This window comes from Mus caroli, unplaced genomic scaffold, assembly GCF_978045245.1.
Source record: "Mus caroli unplaced genomic scaffold, Mus_caroli_1 scaffold_3, whole genome shotgun sequence".
NCBI classification, from domain to species: Eukaryota; Metazoa; Chordata; class Mammalia; order Rodentia; family Muridae; genus Mus; species Mus caroli.
Genome location: NW_028227258.1, coordinates 75,205,364 through 75,227,805, shown reverse-complemented (window position 1 = coordinate 75,227,805; position 22,442 = coordinate 75,205,364). Strand labels below are relative to the sequence as shown.

General features: G+C 46.1%; 1 protein-coding gene across 6 annotated transcripts in view; it reads right to left on the bottom strand.

The window, feature by feature from the left end:
- Nucleotides 1-22,442, bottom strand: part of Dclk2 (doublecortin like kinase 2) — a 135,707-nt gene that overhangs the window by 7,903 nt on the left and 105,362 nt on the right. For 5 of the 6 annotated variants that reach the window (XR_015046714.1, XM_021157283.3, XM_021157285.3 and 2 more), the window contains 8 exons: nt 22,226-22,283; nt 14,756-14,875; nt 14,218-14,364; nt 8,180-8,313; nt 7,734-7,811; nt 2,523-2,619; nt 1,929-2,009; nt 705-821 (listed from right to left, as the gene is read on the bottom strand). Coding sequence is in view for 5 of the 6 variants with exons in the window: in XM_021157283.3 (XP_021012942.1) it covers nt 705-821; nt 1,929-2,009; nt 2,523-2,619; nt 7,734-7,811; nt 8,180-8,313; nt 14,218-14,364; nt 14,756-14,875; nt 22,226-22,283 (832 nt within the window). In the remaining variant the exon portion in view is untranslated. The remainder of the gene's footprint in view (nt 1-704; nt 822-1,928; nt 2,010-2,522; nt 2,620-7,733; nt 7,812-8,179; nt 8,314-14,217; nt 14,365-14,755; nt 14,876-22,225; nt 22,284-22,442) is intronic. The other variant, XM_085835790.1, reaches the window with a different exon arrangement.

Genomic DNA, 22,442 nt, shown 5'->3' with positions numbered 1-22,442 from the left:
CTGGAGACCGTGGCTGGTTTGTACCTTGGCTGACTAGCAGGTGGGAGATGCTCAGAGAGACTCAGACACCACTAGCCTCACGTGGGTTTATTTTCCTGTCCTGTACTCTTTCTTTTGGCTCTCCTTAACGTTACTTTTTGTCTCTTGTGTTTAAATATTTAGATTCGTGGCCTTAAGCATTTTGAGAGAAGTACAAAAATAGGATCATTGTTACTTTTAAAATAAAACTCTAACCATGAAAATCTGATTTTAAAAAAAAATACTTCTATGGGTTTAAAAACACACCAACTATTTTTATTTTCACCAAGCAGTCTTTAAAAAGTGAAATTTGTTAACTTGGCTGTTTCCTATCCCAAGTTTAAAAGAAGTCACAACTCAACCAGAGGCCGGGCCTTATTTCCTTACAGTGCCCATGCTATGGGGCTGCAATCTGTCCCTAGAGGTAGCAGCAGCTATGACAGGTGAGGCAAGGCCCAGCCAGAGCTCCCTGTCACTGCGGCTCTGTCTCCTCCCAGCCCCTAGCCGCCATGCAGAGTCTAGGAACAGGGCTGAAAGCACCCTCCACATGCCAGGCAATCCTCCATGGAGACAGGAACATGGAAGACACCAGCTTCCATGAGCAGAACCCTGGCTATCTAGTTCAGACAGCAACTCCAGCTTGGCCAGCCCCAGGTCTCCGAGGCAGAGCTCTGTGTCCCACTTACCATGATAACGGAGACCCCGGTGGTGGTGCTGTTCTGTTTGGGGAGCGCATTATTAAAGTGCTGTTTTAGTTTACCTGTAACCTCGGCTTGCATATTGTTCTCCTGGGATGCATCATCCTACGGAAAAGAACCAAGCACAGTGATTCCGGATCCTCAGCTTCAACTGCTCATTAAGTTACCCCCACCATCCACCTAATGACGTCATCCCAAACAGGCTCCTCTTAGCCAGAAGAACACAAGTTCAGTTCTTTCAAAACTAACTGCTGCCACTGTATAGCGCCAGGAAAGAGCACTGGGCCAGCAGGCATGAGACCCTGGGTCCCATCCTCAGCATGGTCTGCAGCACCAATGCCTTCAGGCAGACACGCCTCCGGACGGCACTGGGTGGGGTTCTCAGGCCCTCTCCCAAGGCATATACAATATAAGCCATCCCACGGAAACATAAAAACTAAGAGTTTATCATTTGCATGAAGAATTCATGTGTGCTGTGCCACCTTGCTGTAGCTCTGGTTACAGGACAGGCTGAGGAAGGAACATGGCTTGAGCCTAATGTTTGACCCCATTTCTTAATTAAAACAAAACAAAACTGGCAGGAGAACATGCTGTATGCTGAAGGCTTGAGCTCCATCCCCAGGACATCAGTCACTCAACTGATCAGCCTTACTGCTCTCAAAGAGATGTGTTGTCTCCCTGACTTGTGTCTCAGCCCAGGAAAGCAGTGTGAAGAGTGGAAGGGTACAGCAGTACAGCCATGTGGCTAATTAACCCAGTGTTCAGGACTTGCCTTCTAGCTCACTTTTGCCCAGAGGGAACATGCGGTCACTACCAACCTCTTTGCTACCTCTGGAGGAGACTGTCTCTCCTTCCAGTCCATGGGACTGCACGCCATGTGGACACAGAGGTCACAGTCTAAAACACATTCATCTCTGAGGAAAACACAAACCCCAAAACTAGAATGAAGTCATGGAATGGGCCCTTAAAGAGCATCTTGGCCAACCCCACTTCGTAGATGAGTAAACTGAGGTCCAACAAGGGACAGACGAAGCAGACGAGGGACTCCGGTATCAGCCATCTTCTCCCATGATACTTGGTCATTAGGAAAGACCTTCTACCTGCCATAGAATTTGCATGTACAACTGCATCTGTGCAAAACACATAGCAAGGGAGCATGCTGCTGACCACACAACACAGACTCACTCATTCCCTGGGAATGTGGGTACTTACTGACACCCAGGGGTGACTCAGAATTTCTCCCGCAGTACAGCGAGCTTCAACGTTTACCTGAAGCATTTGACTGATTAACTCCTACAAAGGGGAGAAAGGGGAGGAAAGGGGTGGTAGACCACAGAGGAGGAGAAAGAGGGTGATTCCAGCATAAATACAGAAATCAAAAGCCAACAGAGCAGCTCAGCCACTGGGGCATGAAGCCAACCACCCACATGATCAGGGCTTATGAGACAGGCAGATTCACTGCCTGTGTCAGCACAGTGCCTGGGACAGCGGTGTCTCCCTCCTGTCAGGGATCCCAGACTGTCTCCGAAGACCTGCGGATCTCTGACCTCACTCCACGGGACACTGTGGCATTTTCCATTTTCATCACTATGTTTGCAATGATTATCACAGCAGTGGAGGAGGGGAATCGACATCTAGGTTTCAAAGTCTACTTGAGGACTCCGGAGACTACACTACAGTGCACTATACAAACTTACAGAAAGGCCACATATTAGAAGTCAAGTCTCAGGAGCCCCAAGCTGTGGGCTGCTATAGCCCCACATGCAAGGACCCTACAGTGTATGCAGGAAGAGCCCTGCACAGTACCTTGGCAGAGTCTGTAATGTTGTCCCAGTAGGGCGCTGGGAATTCCAGCTTTCCAGCCAAGATCTGGTCAAAGAGGTCTTCCTGGAGATTGTTCTCACTGGTGACAAGGAAACGGAAGAACAGAGTCACAAACAAAGTGTCTGAGTAGCAGGAAGGCATAGAGGCTCTGGCTTGGGCATGCCACTGCTCAGCTGTGTGCCATAGGTGCATGGTGACAGCAGGATTTTCCTTCTAGACAATGAGCCAAAGGACATTTCCTAGGCCTGGGGACCAGAGACAGAAAATGACTCAGGGAGAGTTTCCGTTTAGTTGGGAGTTGGAAAAGTTCCAGTAGTGGATGGTATGAAAGACTGTATACTTAATGCCCCAGAAAACAAGCTCGCAAATGGTTAGAATGAAAGCCGGGGGCGTGGCATGTTCCTCCAGAACTAGATACTTGGAGAGCTAAGGCAAGTATAAGACAAAGCAAATACGGCCAGAGCCCATCTCAGGGAGAAAAAAATATAGATATAGACATACATTATACACACACAAACACACACATATACATGCATGTATACACACATACATATGCATACATAGATATGTATATCTGTATACACATGTGTGTATTCATATATATGTATGTGTGGTATATATGTATACATATATAATATATATTTGGCTCTCTATATAAATATGTATATATTTATATCACAAGCAAAAACAGAAATTACAGACAATGAAACCCTCAGGGGGAGGTCGGCAGTTTCACCATAACTCATGCCTATGTAGAACAGCAGCATCTACGCAACCTTTATTTTTTTTTCCTTCATAGGAAGGTTTCTATATAACCTCCCACATTTTCACTGAAAGTCATACAGAGTTCAGAACCTAGAATTATAAAAATCATGACATAATTTCCTCTCCACCACAACTCAATGTTCCTTTGTGCTCAGTCTCAGAAAGTGAATATTCCACAGACGCCAGCTAGGTTTACTCAGTCAAGGCAAAGCATCCTGGATGCTCTCAGGTGGGCGTCTCCCAACCTGAGCTGCTTAGTCTTTCCCCAAACACACGTGTGGTGTCTAATGGATCCGTGGCTCTCGACATTTGGTGGAACTATGAAAACAGGGAAGGGAAAGACTGGATGTGGGCTGTTCCCATGTGTGGTGATCGCAGGAATGCAAACAGGAAACATGCTTAGCTTTCCTGGTCCACCACAGGCCGCAACAGAAAACTCAGAATTAAAATCCAAGAGTACAAGCCAGCAGTTACCTGGGGAGACTGCAAACTTCTTAGAATTTCTCCACCAAGCCTTTAGGGTTCTGATTCCCACCTTCTCAAAGGTGACTTAGGGACAATCGCTAGGACTCTCTGATGACATGGCTGCCTGCTATGCTCAAGGGAAGCATTTGTGAGACTTCTGCTTTGGCCCCACTGATGGCCAAAAGTATAATGAGGAGCAAGGGCTGGGTGGGACAAGCCAGCATGGTGAGAGGCCACCAGTGCACTCCTGGAAAGTGGGCTCACACAACTGTCTGTAAGGAAACACGATGGTTTCTCTCCTTTGCACTGCTGTGATCAGCTCAGTGCTCCTTCCCAGGGAGTGAGAACTACACAGAAGAACACACTGGGACTTTACAGAAGCCTTTGGAAGTGAGAGCGTACATAGCAGGTGGTGTTAGAAGAAGACATACATATAACTGACTCTCAAGAGTGTTCCTACTTCTCCATTCATCTCCATTTTATTCCTGGAGTCACAGGTAGCTTATATTGACTTGATCACTTGGCCAATACAGATCTAAAAGCTGGAGTCCATCTGCTTCATCCATTTACAACAGTTCAATACAGCAAAAAAGGACCCCTGATTAAACAGATAGAATAAGACTCCAGGGCTCAACACTGTCAATGTCCAGAGCTAAGCACCCAGTGGAAGAACAGCCCTGCAGACAGTCCACCCTCCCTGATAGTCAGGGACAAACGGCTACTCTGAATCCACAATGGATTTATCATCACATTTATAATACAAGGTCTAAAACAATATATCCCATAGATGACAGGGCCATGGGCATAAAACAGCCCATGAAGAAAAAACAGTTTCTCTTTCAGTGACACCTGATAAGGTTAGTTAGCCATTTCACACAGCCCTCATACATGAGCGCATGACAGAGAGAGCTGGGGACGGGGCTGAGGAAGGACGGATCAGGAAGCTCAGAACAACATTACAAATGCTTTAGTCAGGAGCTGTAGCACGCTCATTCTTGGGAAAACTTCAGATGTCTCTGAAAACCAATTCGTGTAAAGATGACTCTGGTGTTGAGGAGAAAAGGGTAAGGGGCTAGTGAGCTCAAGAAGTAAGAAAAACAAACAAACAAATAGAAGGAAAGCAAGCTAGAGCTAAAACCCAAAGACGCTGAAAGAAGACAGCAGCCATTAGACAAAGGGGAGCAGAAAATTCCTGACCAATTTCACTTCAGAAGCTTTCCCTTGAACGCATGCTTTGTAAAAGACAAAGCACTCTGAAGTACTTGTCTAAAGGACTTTAATATGCATTATATATAATATATAGAGTTGCTTTTATTTTGTTGAAACAGGGTCTCATGTAGGCCAGCATGACTTCATACTTGCTACACAGCCAAGGACAGCCTTGAAGTTCCTATCTTCCCTGATTCCATGTCCTAGGTGCTGGGATTATAGGCACGTGCTGCCATGCTGGGCTTTATGTAGATGGAACCAAGTGAGTTCCCTCCCCAGCCCTAGAGTCACAATTATGCCATGCATTCTCGGCACTAACCATTACACCATCACATCCTTAATCTCCTGTATCTGCTTTAACGTTAACAGTCACAGTATAGCAGTTGTGAGATCTGCCTAACGTGGCTGTGCTGCGAAGAGGCTGCTTCTTGTTTCACGTCACAGATGAGCTCAGGAGCGAAGAGGGAAAACATGCTCTTGAAATGTAAAAGTGGGGCAGCCAGGGAATTCCTGACGTTAGGCAGTCCCCTTAGAATGCTGTGGGCTGCTCTCGTCAGCCCAAGTCACCTCCCCATCTCATGATGCTGATGCTGCCCTGGGTGACCTCCAATTTGACCCTCACCTGGATAACAGTAAAACTGCTGCTCTCCCTGGCTGCACCAGAGTCTACAGACACTAGAGGGAGTAGTGAGCACACATTCCCTAATGCTGACCCTTAAATCCTTTTTCTTCATCTCCCCTTGGGTAAGTCAGAAAGAACTCCATGTTAATTGGTCCCGATATCATCTGTCAGCAAACACATTGCCCTTCTACATTTGACTACCCCCCCCCCAAAAAAAAGCCATCACCCAAACCAGCCCAGGGCCCAGATCACTGTAAAACAAGAGCACAGATTATCCACCCTCTCCTTCTTCCCTTCTTCCTTGCACCATGGAGTCCTTTAGTCACTCCCTTCACATTTAATCTATGCTTAGCCACCTCTGAGCTAGCCAATCACACATACACAACCAGGTGTTTCTGGTCATTATTCTTGTGCTTCATGGCTCTATACCATAAGCTCTTCAAAAGCACACTAACATTTCTGTGTCATTCTGTGCACAGCGATGATCAATAATCAATAAAAACAAACAAAGAAAAAAAGACCCACTGTTGAACTCAAACTGAAAATATGAGAATTAAAAAATAAAAATTAAACTTTCTAACTTTTTCCAGGAAGTTTTCATAACAAATGTTTGGAGAGAAAAGATAAGCTATTTTTCATTCACTGACCCAATACAACATTAAACACTACTACGGACTCCTCCAAACTCCTTCTGGTGAAACCTAATCCTCACTTGGAAGGCATCATGAGGTGGGCTTCTGGGAGAGAGCCAGAGTTATGAGAGCAGAGCCTTCATAAATTCAGCTGTAGTGTCTTTGAGGAAAGTCCCTAGAGAGGACAGAGGTCAGTGGCCGAGTGCTGCCTAGCAGGAGGCCTGGAGTGCAACCCCCAGCATCATTTTAAAAAAGAAGACAAGATACTCTGAAGTTCCTAGAGGTTGCCCTTCCCTTTCTGCTGTGTGACTTCACAAAGATGGCTGCGAAGCGACCAGGAAGTAGGCCCTCACTAGACACCAAGCCTGCTGCTGCTCTGGTCTTGAATCTCCAACCTCCATCACTGTGAGAATAAGTTTCCAGTCCTAATGAGCCACACAGTCTGTGGTAGTTCCTTGCAGCAGCTGAGCTGGACTAAAAGCACAGCTCTAAGGAAGTGCTTGTGAACCACAGCCATCACTCGGAACAGTACCTGGCACCCCCAGATCACTGCTCACCAAAAAGAGAGGAGGAGGCCGTGGAGATAAAAGGCAGAAAAGCAGCCACGCACGAGCAGATGCACTAACTACAGCTTCCAAGTCAGTCGTTGGCCGCAGCACAGGAGATGAAACAGACCAAAAGAAGAGCTGCAGTCAGTGTGGCTGAATCAGCCTGGGTCGATGGCTGGGCTGGCCAAGCTGCAAGCATTCCCATGGCTGGCTGTGTTCACCGCTGTTCCCGCCAGGCCAGCACTGAGCTGCCAATTGTCAACTGCCGTTTGTTTCCAGGCCAGCTGACACCAAATTTTCTGTAACTTCACTTCTCAGGTAATAAATGTTCCAGGAAGGACTAAAACTACCATAAAGCGTTCTTGGTTTATGAGATAGAAGTTGGGTGGTTTAGAAATTTCATATCAAAATCAAGTAATGCTGCTCTCGAATCAAGTAAGTGTCACCTATACCAAGAACTTCAAAAAGTCCACCTGAATGATTCAGGCTTCTCCATAAGGACCTTTAAATTCCATCCACCCTTCTTCAAGATGACTCAGAAGTGGCCAAGTCTAGGGTCTACTAGGAACTGGTCTCATGGAATGATGGCCAAAGAGCTCATAGGCTCATACACAAAGCAAAGGCCTTTATGGTCATGCTAGGGACAGCTCAGAGGCAGAGTGTGCACAAATGGATGAACCCTGTGTTCACGCTCCCATACAGAAAGGAAGGAGGGAGGGAGGGAGGGAGGGAGGGAGGGAGGGAGGGAGGGAGGGAGAAGAAAAAACAAAGACAAAAACAAAAATCAAAATACCAAAGGAAAAATGACGAGTTTTCACCAGTAGGCTGTAAATTAAGACAAACAGAGAAAGGCGTGTTTATATAATTTTAAACTGGTAATTTTATTTACTGGCTTAGGGCCCTTTCTGCCAGTAGTTAAGTGTCTGAGAATTTATAATTCTAACATGGTTACCTCCGGAATGGTGGGAATCCACAGAGAAGTATGTATGTAATCACACCAGCTGCCCAAACATCCACCTTCAGGCCATAACTGGAACAAAGGGAGGGAGAGAGGGTAACGGTGGGTCAGAGCTTGCGCCCACTGCTGCAGTACTGTCTGTGTTAGTACCACACGGAAGGAGGAGCTGTCCTCTGAAAAGCCGTGTGCTTTCTCCCCATCTGACCGCTATCAGTGACCGTCTCCAACCACCTCACACCCGCAGCCTTCCCACCCCACCCCCAACAGAAGCGCAGGCCAGCTAAGAGCAAACTACTCCCTCAAGTCAAGCTAACAAGGTAGGTCACATATCTCTGCTCCCCGGTCTTCCTTCACGGGTATACTGGACACAAAGCAACAGCAACAGCTATGTGCCTTTGTTAGCCATGTCAAAGCATGACCAGAGACAGGCAGACTCTCACCCCGTTTCAGCAATGATCTCTGGAGCCACATAAGTTGGCGTGCCACAGACCGTGTACAACGGGCCTTCAACCACCGTCGCCAGCCCAAAGTCTCCCAGCTTCAAAGACTTGGTTCCATCTGGGTATTCGCACACCTGGAACAGAAAACAGCCAACAATCACCAGTTTTTGTTGCTGTTGTTGTTTTGGGTCTCCTCCCACACCCCCACCCCTTAAACAGCTGTGAGAGGAGCCTTGGAATTAGGCAGGAAAGACACACTGACTTTTAAAATGTTTAAAGAAAGTTCTTCTGGTAAGAGAACCATCTTTGTAAAGGGCTAAGAGATCTCAGAGACTTCTGTTCAACTGTGCTTTCCAAAGGTAAAATTTTATGTGAATTACAATGCCCTAGGCTTAACAAGCCCTCAGGCACAGCACTGAGAGCTGCTTTCACTTCCTTCCTACAGCTCATACTTGCAGACATACCCATGAGCTTACAATGACCACATAATTGAGAACACTTTACCTTATATCAAAGCAAGCTTTCCTTAAGAGAGAAGAGCCAGGAAATAACACAACACGTAGACAGTTTTGGAAGCCAGTAAGCACACAGACAGCTAACTGGGGATTGGCTGTGTGATAAACAAACTTGCCAAAGTAGATTCTCTTGTGTGTCCATTTGAACGCACCAAACTTCAGAGGAAAATAGCTTCACAGACCAAATCAATACGCGAAACTCTATTTCTGTATTTTAAACACAGCCTGTCTCTCCTTGTGTTTTACTATTGAGCTGGACTTGCATTTCAACTACTTCAGACTTTAGAAGGGAAATATTTAGAAAGCGATGTTTTCTCAACATAAGCAGTGACTGGCATCAGGCACCGAGGGAAGGGACTTATGCAGTCATTGACAGAGAACCCAGAGACCCTGGGGCTCCCTGTGACATGAGCCAAGCTTTGTGGGCCTTGAGAAGGACCAATGATGGATGGCTCACTACCTTTTTCTGCTCCTCTGCTACAGAACACTTCTTTCTTTGGGACATCACAGTATCCTCCATATTTACACATAGCATCTACACAGCTCATGCACGCCTTCATGACTTTAGAGAGTCATAGGGGTAGTGGTGGTGACTCTGAACCCCTCTAAGGTATGGATCACTCTGTGTGAACCCCACAACATAGCAGAAACATATGCAAATACACAAACGCTCTAGCTGGAAGCAACAGAGTCGAGATTCTTAGTTATGCCACATAGGACAGCTTGCCATCCATAGTGTGTAATGTAAACGTTAGTGAGGACGATCTAGGACAATTACAGTTAGGATTTATGGTGCATTTACTGAAACCCAAACATTAGGACAAAATTTTAAGTTTCTGTAGTGATCATTTATAAGCACAATTTCCTAAATGCCTGTATCACAAGTCACTGTCTCAGTGATGCCGCTGCCATTTCATATTTACAAGTCATTAGGTACTGTTTTTATAAAGCTGTGCTCCATTTAGAGATGTGTGGGGTGCCAAGAAGCCGCTGTCAGTCTCCGAAGCCACATTTCTACATCCCCTATAGAACTCAGTCAGACGCAGAAGTACAGACAGGGAGTGGGCAGCCTGTGCTTGCTGACTGGTTGGGACTCCTTGGCTAACCACGAGAGTATGGCTTAGATGGAAGTAGGAAATACTAGTGATTTTGCTGATTCATCTCCTTCCAATAGAGAAGAAAATATGCAATGTATTAAGAACCTTTACATCCTAGCTGGGGATTCTATTCAAATCTACAAAGAAAACTAAACATCGCTGTCTATCTGCATGGCAAAGAAATACACAAGGCTCTGCTCTATGGAGCTGACTGTGAAGCTGGGGTGCAGATGAGCGGTGGAGAGACTGCTCACCCTGCACAGGGCCTGGCAAGGAGAAAAGCAGGGAAATGAGGACCACAGAGAGACAAAAGAAGAATACTGCTCCCGAGGCTTCCTGGCAATTACTGAGAGCCACAGAAACTTCTCAAGTTTACATATTCTCTCAAGCAAGAAATGCTACCTGCATTTGCAGGCAAGGAAATCGAGGGTCACTGAACCAAGCCAGCTTTGCAGCCAGGACCCCTCGTCCTCCCACTGAACCACCCTGCAATGGGTTCTGCACCTAAACAAAGCCAAAACCCCAGCAGCCTCACATGAAGATTCTGAATGAATTTCAACAACTGTGAAAACGCCAGCCCCACGATGTTCAAATGGCCCACCTCACACTGAGAGATGCTCTGTCAAGCAGCTGGCAGGATGCAAGGCTGACAAGTGCAGGAAATGCAGGTCCCACAGCCAAAGGGAACCCCTCATGCTCGCTAAATAAAACGCCAGCATAATGATTTAGAAGGACATCAACCATGAGAAACCCAACCTCTTCTCTCCTCTGTCCCCGAACTCCTGGAAACACTGAATTTATCACTAGTCTCCATACTTAACTATGACAGGGCACCACCGAGCTGTAACTCATAGCATTAACGGCCACCTCCGTGCTCCCCAACACGGCGACCCATACATCTGCTTTGGCAGGGTTTTAAGTTATGGTACCAGGCAAGGGAATGCAAATCAGATGTCAGATGCCCTGCTGCCTAAAAACTGCATTAGTTCCCAGACAGGAAGAGAGCAAGAGTCGTGTGGGATGTCCACTGTTAGTGCCTCAGTGGCTGTCTCTTCAGTGCAATGCCAATCTGCTGACTAAATCTAGAGAGATACAAAAGGCTTTCATAGCTGCCAAATGTGCTGCTGAGAAATGTGTACACTGCTAGGGTCATTTCTGGAGCCTGACCCCACAGCCTTAGCACCATATACTGACAAAAATGTCTAAAACCAGGTACAGTCATACACACATCTACAGTCCTAGGCTCTCAAGAAGCCAGGATAATCTCTAGAACTCAGTGCCAGTCTTGAGAACACAGCGAGTCACGATCTCGATGATAATAAACATTTTAGACTACAGCATAATGAAGTATCTTCAATACCAACTACAAAATTCATTTGTGTTTCACATATACTTTAAATCCATAGCCTGAAGATAACTTCAGGCAACATTTTAAATTATTTTGTGTATGAAATGACATTACATGGTATGAACTTTTCCACTTGGAGAAATGCTGGCACACAAAACATCTCTTTTGTGTTTTTAGACAGGATCTCACTTGGTAACCCAGGCTGGCCTCAAACTCACTATATTACAGACATGTGTCACCATGCCTAACTCTCAACGTACGTTTTTGGATGTGTCTGAATTTCAGATAAGGGTTTTATGGGTGCTAAACCTGTGTAAATCTCTCAGGGTAGAAGACAGTAAGAAAAGAATTCTGCCTCTCTGTAGTATCCAGGCAGGGTCTGTATGGCACTGTTCTCTCGTAAAGGAAAGTGTTTACAGGATGTCTGGCGCCCTCGGTGTCCTGCAAAGGAAGGAGGAACATGATGCCCTTAAATTCCTTGCAGCACGATTCTATGGAGATGGCAGCAATCCTGACTTCCAGATGAACAGCATGGCAACAGAGGGGATCTGACGGCACATGTCATAAACTGAAGAGGACCTGCGAGCTCCTGCTGGCAGCCCAGTCATGAGAAGCCCTGTTGACATAGCATTATCTCCTCCAGGACAATGAACTCACAGGCTATGCTGGAGTTTCCTGTTGTCACAGAGCATCTCCATGGTAGCTACATCATGCCTGGGGCCTTCACTAACCAGATGGGGGCAGCTTCCCGGGAGTCATGTCTCCTGATGCTGTTAGACCCAGAGCTGACCACCAGCCCCTCTTAGAAGCATCTTATGTCAGCCTTCCTGCCATGGTTTTTTTTTTAACAGATGCCCTTGCTGTGCAAACACTGCCATCCATACAACAGAGGAGCTCACTGTGTGTGGGGTCTACAAGAGTGGTTCTACCTCCCAAGAGGTAGAACTGAGCGGGGCATGCATGCCTGACCTCTGCTACCACAGTCATCCTGAAAAGCCTGAAAAGGGTGGGCAGGCGGCTGCTGCCGAGAAGGGTATGACCAAGGAAGGATGTCAGGGCAAATGGACAGTGCTAACCCTGAGTTTACTGCTGCTCAGCCTAAGGTAGCAGGCTGGTCAGAGGCTGAGCAGTCACTACAGATGGCTGCTTGCAACTCCCACTGCCCAGGACAGAGTAGGGAGAATCACCACCATGATGCCTTAGCCATTCTACGGCAGATGCTTAAACAACATGGGAAAATGAAGGGTGGGAAAGAAACTGTTTTCTACAAAGAGAGCAGGGAGGGGAAGGGAGGGGAAGAAAGAGAAGGAAGGGAAAAGGAAAGGGGAAAGGAGGGGAGGGGAGGGGAGGGGAGGGGAGGGGAGGGGAGGGGAGGGGAGGGGAGGGGAGGGGAGGGGAGGGGAGGGGAGGGGAGGAGAGCTACTTAGCCTCCAGACAAAACAAATCATGAACAAATAGCATTAGCAAATGGTAAATGGATACTTGGGGTTAGCAAAAACAAATACATCTTTAAAAAGAAGAAAAGTCACTGCGATGGTCTCCACACATTCCTTTTAACACTCATCTGTGTAGTACTTGAGGCTGGCTATAATGTCTTTATTCAGCTGCTGGCTGGCTGAGTGGCGACGAGAGCCACCACCAGGGATCACCCCTCACTCTATGAAGCACCTGCTTAGCACAGTCATGGAAACAGGAGGACATAAGACCTACAGTCGATGGCACTTCCAATCTGAAGGAGGAGGCAGATCAGAGAACATGAAATCACAACCTTGTGACAAAGGCTGCAGAAACCCGAAGAGACCATGACTGCAGTCAGTCTCCTCAGAGATTCTGGGGTAATGTTAAAGGCGTAACTGTGCTCAGTGATGAAGAGGGTAGCCACACTGGGAAAGGATATTACGAGTACCGACAAAGACAGACAGAAGAAATGGAGGTGTGGTACTGTTGGTGAAGCTTGACTGCGGAGGACGGAGAGACCAGATGGAGTTAAGACAGTGAAGCGGCACACAGATCTAGAGAAGGCAGCTATATCGCATGTGGAAGAGTGTGTACGTGCAAAGCTCCCAGGCAGCTTCCCCAGTTCCTGACGGTGGAATCTCAAGAACTCCTCCCCAGTGACTAAGCTTTAGTTATCACGGGAAGGGATGTTAAAGCTGGGTTAAAGGTAATGGCCGTGAGTCAGAAGAGAAAGGGGTAACACAAGGTCAGAAGGCTGGTAAAACAGACCAGGACCCACGGACCTCGGCCACCGAGCCTCACGGTAGAAACTACTTTCATTCTGTAGAACAGAATACACCACACTTTCAAGCGTGTCTTCAAAGTCCCTATCTACAAGGCTTAGAGGCACAGACCACCTCCAAAGTCTGTTTGCACACGAACTCATCTGGTTTGCTTCTCCCACCCCTGGGCAACTCCTTGTCCCTTATTCTTGGAAGTTATGCACCATGCAGTTTCGTTCTTCAGTTAATATGGCTGCCGTAAGGGAAGATGGCCAAGGGCCCCAGACACTTGACACCTAGGGCGGCGATGCAGGAGGTGTGGACAGTTATCAGGAAGAGCTTTGTGCAGGATACCTTACATCATTACACAGCCTCAAAGGTCCCTGAGTCTCCCTTCTTCCCTTTCTCTGCTTCCTGGATCACAAAGTAGGCAGCTGGCCTTACCTCACGCTCTTCAGAACTGCCGTCTGCCAATCCCTGAACCAATAGGTGCACCCCTATTAGACTGGAACCTCCGAACTTTGAGCCCAAACCCAACCCCCCTTTCCCTTTTTACACATTAATTACGGCAGGTGTCCCATTATCATAACATGAAGCTGAATAACATAATCAAAGACAAACGAAAATGTACTTTCTAATGCCCAGAAAACAACATATGCACGGATTCAAGATGCCCATTAGGGTTTTATGTGTGCATGCAAAACACCCCAACCAACTTGAACTTGCTGGCTTTTCTCAAATCCCTTTCGTGTGCTCTCTGTTTACCACTGTGGTATTGGTTTGTACCCTGTTATTCTGTGCTGTGATGTTTCCATAGCACTGCAATCATTTAAAAGAACAGCAGAGATTTCTAACACACCAGCAGATTCTCAGGTTTGATGTCCCTGTGGACGATGCTGAGGCTGTGCAGATACCGGAGGGCATTGGCTAGGTTGTACACCATGGCGCTTCCATCTCTCTCAGTGTACTTGGTTGAAGAGGTAATCGCATCAAAGAGATCTCCACCCTACAGGATAAGGAAAGAGATGCATCGAAATGTCTACAGTTCGGTCCTCTGAGATAAGAAGGGTGTCACATCAGCTTGCAGAAGATAAAGAAACTGATGTGTTTGAGTAGCAAAGGTTAAGAGGCTGTAGGATCCTTTTCTGGCAAGGTTCCTCAGAATTGTTGCATGCTCTGAGATTTGACACCAGTGAGCCCGTCCATCCTTACTTTGACCCTGGACACCAGTGAGCCCGCCCATCCTTACTTTGACCCTGGACACCAGTGAGCCCGCCCATCCTTACTTTGACCCTGGACACCAGTGAGCCCGCCCATCCTTACTTTGACCCTGGACACCAGTGAGCCCGCCCATCCTTACTTTGACCCTGGACACCAGTGAGCCCGCCCATCCTTACTTTGACCAGTTCCATCACTAGAAAGAGGTCAGTTGCTGTTTCCATCTCTTCAACCAACATGATGATGTTGGGGTGCTTCACTCGGCGCAGGATTGACACTTCATTCTCAATCAGATGTTCCTGTCAAATAAAGGGTGGAGAGAGGGACATAAAAACCACAGAACCTTCTGCTCTGCCATCAAAGCCTGGAGGACGGTACACCATAGCCTTCATTTCTGATGCCAAGGGAGACATGTCTCTCAGCACAGGACAACCACACTTGCCTACTTAGCCCCACCCCACCCCACCCCCAGGGATAGGACAGGCCACTAGTGTATATCTCTTTGCCAAGCCCCTACAGAAACTGGCTTCTGAGCATGCTCAGAAGGGCTCATTGTAACTGTACTGATTCCACTCTAGGCAATGACAGTAAAGATGGTGTCCACAGGGCTGGAATGATGGTTCAGCAGTTAAGAGCACCAACTGCTCTTCCAGAGGTCCTGAGTTCGACTCTCAGCAACCACATGATGGCTCACAACTATCTGTGATGAGATCTGATGCCCTTTTCTGGTGTGTCTAAAGACAGCTACAGTGTATTCATATACAATAAATAAATCTTAAAAAAAAAAAAAAGGACGGGTGTCCACACAGCACTGTGCCTTCTGTAAGGCAGGAAGACCGGAGCCACTTTCTAATTTCAGTATTTCATGAAAAAACAGCGACTAGGAACATAAGAAAATGTGGCACTCAAGCTCTAAGACTAAAACATTTGACTGTTACCAATATAAATTTTAATTTTATGTTAACATGCATGAAAAATACGCTTTCTTCTTTTATGAGTGGGTATGAAGTCATTCTCCAGATGGGAGTTCCTTACACTTCGTATTTCAGAAATCTGGAAGGCACCGAACCACACAGCTCGTTTTAATGGTAACGGCCTCTCCGCTGAACACACTACCTCAGTGTTGCCCGTGCTGAGTGATGTGGGTGAGGACTGCTCAGGGGTAAAACGCTCATGTACAGAATTAAGAAATTATCCACAAGTTATATGCAGTGACCCTTCTGTTCCAACGGCTGCACAGGTGCGCATCCTCACTAACTTCAACGGCAAATCCATTTGGATTTAGAAAGTACAGGATAAAATCTGTAGCTGACCCCTTCAACGTTCTAAATGCTGAAATAAGATGCTTTTATATAGATGTGTCATTTGTCACCTAAAGATGTGTATATATTGCACATCTATGGTGTATATGTGGTGTGTATGTGGTATGTGTGTGTGTGTGTGTGTTTGTATGTGTGTGGTGCTTAGTCTGCCCTTGGCCTTTACCACCATGACTATCAGAGCAAAATGTGGTATTCTGACATGGCACTTGATCCCTAGTTTCAGACACCATTTCAAGTTTTCCTATATTTTGGGTGCGTACAAATAGTATTTATGTTTTTACACTAATTCAAAAATCTCCTGACAATATCTTGTAGAGTAAGTTATGACAAATGAACAATAGCACACAGAATAAAATCTACTCTAAGCTGTTGCACATGGTGGGTCGAAATTCTTGAGCACAGAACATTCTATGGCTATCCCAGTTGTCATGGGATAAGCGCTGGCAAAGGACAAGAAACGCTAAATCAGAAAACCTACTAGAAAATGACCCCTGAATGCTGCCACAGAGTAAGGCTTTGTGTATGCTCTGACTCTTGGCTTCACTTCAGTCCTTGGAGATGGGAGTGTAAGCCCAGGATTCCCGCCTCTAAGCCCACATCTCTCATACTGGACATCACTGTGAAAGGGGAACGGCTGAGAAACTCAAGCTAGAATTTTTTTTAAATGACAGCTGTAAACATGACATTATTATTGGGATGAAAAGACAGGAGCGAACAAACCGACATGAAGAGTCGCAGGAGATTTATGTAAGGGGGCTCTGTTCTCCTTTCAGGAAAGAGGACTTGGGCTTCTTGAATGCTGTAGACTCAACACTTCCAAATCTCTCAAAGCCTAACAAGCCATGACTGGGAAGTCAGGGACAGCGCCCCGTGCTGAGCATAGCACAAAGCAGCAGCCAGCACACTGGGACCCAGCCCAGGGAAGTGACTGTACAGCCAGCCATGGTGGCCACACAGAGAAGACACAGTAAACTCTCCACACACATTCACGCCAAGTGAGTCAGATGTAAAAGCAGCAATGAAAATTTGTCTCACTCAACAAGAGCAGTCACCACCACTAGAGTAAACCAGGCTTATTTTAAAACTAACTAGATCATGGTTTCCAGCCTCAACGCCATATTCTGCCTGCCCATTTTCTGCAGTGTTAAGAGTCTATAAAATTATTTTCAGGTATGTTTTGGATGCTAATGAATAAGTGTGACGCAGTCGGTGTCAGCAGCATAACAAAAGCTCTTTGTATGGAGTTAAAATATGCTGTCTACGCTATCCAGAGACCCTTCCCCAGATTATTATTATTTTCAACAAAAGGCACTCAAAACATTTGTGGACCCACTGTGGGACCCCTCTTGGCAGGGTTAGAAAGCTACCAGCGGTGTCAAGTTCAAACATCGAGCAAATACGGGGACAACAGCCTCCACATAAGCTACATGTGAATATACTGGCCCGCTCGTGAAAACAGTCCCTTCTAAGCAGCGAGGAGATGTTCCTGCTGGGACCCAGAAGCTGCTCCTAGGGTTTTCCACCCTCTCTCTCTATGCCTGACTACATGAAATGATCCTTTTTAAACAGTGGCTCTCAACCTGTAGGGCACAACCCCCTTGGGGGTTGCCTGAGATCACTGAAAAAACACAGGTATTTATAATTCATAACAGTAGAAATGACAATTATCAAGTAGCAATAAAAATAATTGTATGGATGGGGTCACCACAACACAAGGAACTGTGTGAGAGTCGCAGCACTAGGAAGGTTGAGAATCACTGTTTTCAAACTAGTTACATGAAAAGCCAAACAGTAGCACTAATATAAAGGCTACACAATTGCTTTCCAGAAGTCCTGCGCAACCTACAGTCGCTTTTACTCTACTGTGTACCACTATTCCGCAGGATGTATTTATCAAACTCTCTCTGTGTAGAATGTGAGCACCAACTGAACCCAGCGGAAGTGACTCCACCTTCCCGTGAAGAAAGCCTCCCTGCTCCATCAAGGCTGAGCTGGTTGACTCTCTCCTCGGCTGGCTGCCACCATCTGTTCTCTCACACTTAGAAAAATCATAGCTCTCCTCCTACTGTAGTCTGTTGGTGGGCTGCTCTGGAGTACCTAAGTCCTAGAGGCATCTGCCTCACTTTCCAGCAAAGAGTACAGTGCACGCACACGCACATGCACATATACGTGCACACTCGAACGTGCATGCACTCCCTGCCAATGGCTTCCCTGCTGGTAGGTAGACTGCTGAGGATGAGACAGCAAGCAGGACAGTGTGTTCAAATCACTCTGTGTGATTTCTGACATAGTTACCCAAACGCATCAGGTCCTGATCCCCAGACTTTGTAAATATTACCTTATTAGGAAAAGGAGATCCAGCAATACAGGGACAACCAGCCTTCTATTAACAGGCTAGCCCAAATGAATCACAGCAGCCTTCTAGAGAGGCAAGGGAATTCACAGGGATGTAAGAGCAGCAAGGAAAGCCCAGAAGAGAAACCGTGAAGCTGGAGAGAGACTGCAGTGATGTGGCTGTAGCCTAAGGCTGCCAATCACCGGGAAGTGTGCTCAGAGCCAGAAGCCCCAGACAAAGTGTAGATTTCCATGTCCAAAGCCAGACCTGTGAGAGGATAATTTTTGTTGATTTAAGCTGTGTGGTAATTTACTCCAACAGGTCAAAGCTACTACAATATACTTTCAGGTTTGTGTCCTGTGTGGGCCCATAACATGCACATAATGAATACAAACTTGGAAGGTGAAAAGGACAGCTGGGGGTTTCTTTACTGTGGAGAGTCAGTCAATATTCATTTGGAATGAGGGATCTTAGAACAGAACAGGAGGAATCCTAACCCAAAACCACAGCCTCCTCAGCAACCTCTGTTAACGTGGCTGTAAGGCAGAGCTAAGTCTGGGCCTTTGCTTACTCTGTCTGGCCACCTGGCAGGGTTTTTTTCCTACCAAAATCCTGCCACGGTTCAAGGACCAGCTCAAATGTTTCTTCTGTATATGAGTGTGTATAGGCCTGTGTGTGTGTGTGTGTGTGTGTGTGTGTGTGTGTGTGATGGAGGGGTCAGAGAGCAACCTCAGGAATCACCACGGTTCAAGGACCAGCTCAAATGTTTCTTCTGTATATGAGTGTGTATAGGCCTGTGTGTGTGTGTGTGTGTGTGTGTGTGTGTGTGTGTGTGTGTGTGTGATGGAGGGGTCAGAGAGCAACCTCAGGAATCACCATTTTCACCCTGTTGGAGAACAAAGGCCCTTAGCTGTTTTCTGCCGTGTATGCCAGGCTAGCCGACCATGACCATCCACAGATTCTCCTGGCTGCTCCCATCTTCCTTTAAGAACACTGGGATTATAGATGCAGAAGCAATGTGACCTGCTTTTACACAGGTTCTGGGCATTTGAACTTAGGGTCCCGGGCAGCATGGGAAGCACTTTTACCCACTGAGCCATATGTCCCATCCTCCTCAAACGTTGCTGCTCCATGGAATCCTCACTGGGTACCCACTGCTCTTCCATAAGCTTTCCCTGAGCTCTGACCACACTCAGAAGGACTGGTATCAATTCCCGTGGGGAGTGACCTACTCCCGCACCCCAGTACCGTGTCTTACACACACAACACACATTAAAATTCAGGTGAGTGCTTTAATCTACCAGTGTTGATGTGTTTTAGAAGAAAGGGGCGGTAAGAATGAATGAAAAGTGTCTGCTCCCAGATCCCTATTAGTGAAGAATGAACAAGCTGAAACACAGAGGCACACAGCAGATTGGCAAAGCACACGCTGTACCCAACTAAGTCACCCTCTGCCTCTGTTGATTTGCAGGAAGCCACTAACCCAAGTCTCTGCTTCTTTCTCTGTACAGCTGGTACAAGTGTCAGCCGTCTAAGTCACGGCTGTGTAAAGTCCCTACATTCCCAAGCCGGTGGCTATTTCCAACATAATAATTTTCTATATAAAACCCACAATGCAGAGGTGAGCAATGTTCCCCATAATAATGGCTTGATGATCTACTAAAACTTTGTAAACAAATTAAGCCATTTTTATCTGAGAACATAATTTCACAGTGGAAAAAAAATCAACTTACTTGTAACATCAAGCTTTTAAATTATAATTTTATATAATATTGATATGAAATTTTCTGGTCAAATATGCAAAATATAAAAATGTAGAAAAGCATAAGATTGTGAAAAGTAAAGCAAATTCAGTAACAGACACAAATCCGAATATCCCCATGTGTGTAGGCAGTCATCGTATCGGATTACATTCTTCCATACAATCACCTTTAACTTTGAATACAGCTGCTTACATCCTAACCATTATCCTTAATATGTTTGAGGAGCAGGTAACAGTCATAAGAACATGGCTCCCTATACATTGTGCTTAGATAACCTCAAAGATGGAAAGACTAACGACTACATATAGAGAAAATGTTACTAAATTTGACAATTATCAATATCATTAGATGCATAAGCAAAGAGGGCCAGCAAGAGATGGTTCAGTGGGTAAGAGTGCCTGCCTGCTGCCCAACTGAAGACCTGCGTTTGATTCCTGGGACCCGAGTGACAGAAGACTGACAGAGGCAATTGTCCTTGGCATGTGTATACACACGTCGCACATATGTGTGCACACAACACACATATACACACAATGCATACATGTGCACACGCAACATTTAACATATATAGATATATATACACACAGAGACAAAAATGACCATGAAGATGTTTTAAAGAATACACAAAACCACATAAAATCTAAACAAAAAGTAAACACGCAGAAACGAGTCATCTTGCCACTTTTGCTTTGCTGACAACTATAAGATAAAATAGTAGGTGACAACTCTGTCACCTGGGTAGAAGATTTTCCTAAAACATCCTTACACTGTTTTAAATTTTCTGTTAAAACCACACGATTATGAAACGTCCACTAAAAATGAGTGTTCGGATTTTTAGCAATTCCACAATGTAAGTCAGCACTGTCGCCGCACTCTACAGTTGTAAGTTCCAAAGCCCCTGGCATGTTAGCAACACCGATGGTAACACATGCGTGTCGGTTCCTTCTGCACGCACTCTGTGCGTGTTTCCCATTCCCCATCCCTCAATCCCTCTGACCGCTGCAGTACACACTATCAGTCAACATATTTAGAAGAATCTTCTAAGGAAGACACAGGTGACAAGCATTTGTCCAGGGCCACACAGCAAGAGGTAAAGGCGGGATCACATTCTATATACTCTGGTCTTGGAGTAACTTTCCAGCAGGATTACAATGTAATTCAAATATGCAATTCTAAAGTTTCTAATAGTCACACTGGAAACTACAACAAACGGGGAAACTTAGTTTAAAATGTAACTTAATCCAGTCTATCTAAAAGACACTTATCAGATAGTAAAATGGGAAAATATTACTGAGAAATCTACTATAGTCATCTACAGTTATATAGTTTGTCTTCAAATACCAGTGTGTACTTTAGCCTATGGCTTACTTCAGACTTGCATCAACCTGGGTGCTTGGTAGCCGTGTGCAGGCAGCAGCTCCCCCTGGTGGTAGATACGACCACTGCCCAGCCCTGTCTTATAACAGACTGCCGCCATAACAGGCCTACGCTAACCCTGAGTATTTACTGCCCTCTAGCAGACTGTCCTCAGCTGACCTTTTCCACCCCAGTTTGAGAGCAGGACAGACAGAAATGGGTCACTTCACTTCACTGGCCACTGCTCTAAATGTCCCTCCCAGGGATATCTATGTAGCAAACACCCTCAGAACACAGGAACGAGGTCAGATCATTTCCCGGCCCTGATAATGAAACTAATGATTCCCTGTAGCAAAAAGCCTGGGTGATTCCCAGTCGCTGCCTCATAAGACAGGAGGTGACTCAAGCTTGGGGCCCCTTGGGTCTTACACAAACCCCATGAGTGTATATTATCTGACTGGGCCCTTGGGTATCATCACCTGGGAGCCAGAGCAAGCCGGTCACCTGCACTGCCATTAGCAGTAATGTCTTTTGTCTCTGTGAAGCCAGAAGGCTAACTCTTAGCATGGAGTAGGTTAACTAACAATTCATGGCCTTCAGTTCTAGCCTTTAAATTTTGCTGGATTTGAGACTAGGAATCTCCCAGAAGAGAGTTTTACATTTTCTATAGCTATAACCTAGATCAGTTAATTTGCCATCTTAGAGTTAAAAGTCGCTGGAGAGCAGCAGGCTGGAAACCCATCACTTTTCTTTCTGCTGTCTGCAGCAGTCTCTGCCCTGCAGCGAAGGTCTCGAGTCCCCACTCTAACGCCTCCCTCACCGAGAACCCACACATTCTCTTTTCTTTCTTTGTAGCAGTTGTGTATACTGTACCTTTCCACAGCATTTGGCTTTGTCTATAATCTTTAATGCAAACTCTTTTCCAGTGTACCTAGAAATAACCAGAGAAAAACCATTAAAGCTACAAGTCAGACTAAACCTGCCTTCCAATTCCCTGTACAGCACAGACAACCTCTGTCCCTTACACAGTGTGGAAAGGGGTCATGGGAGGAAGGAACTCTCCCCCCCCCCAAAAAAAAAGAAGAGGAAA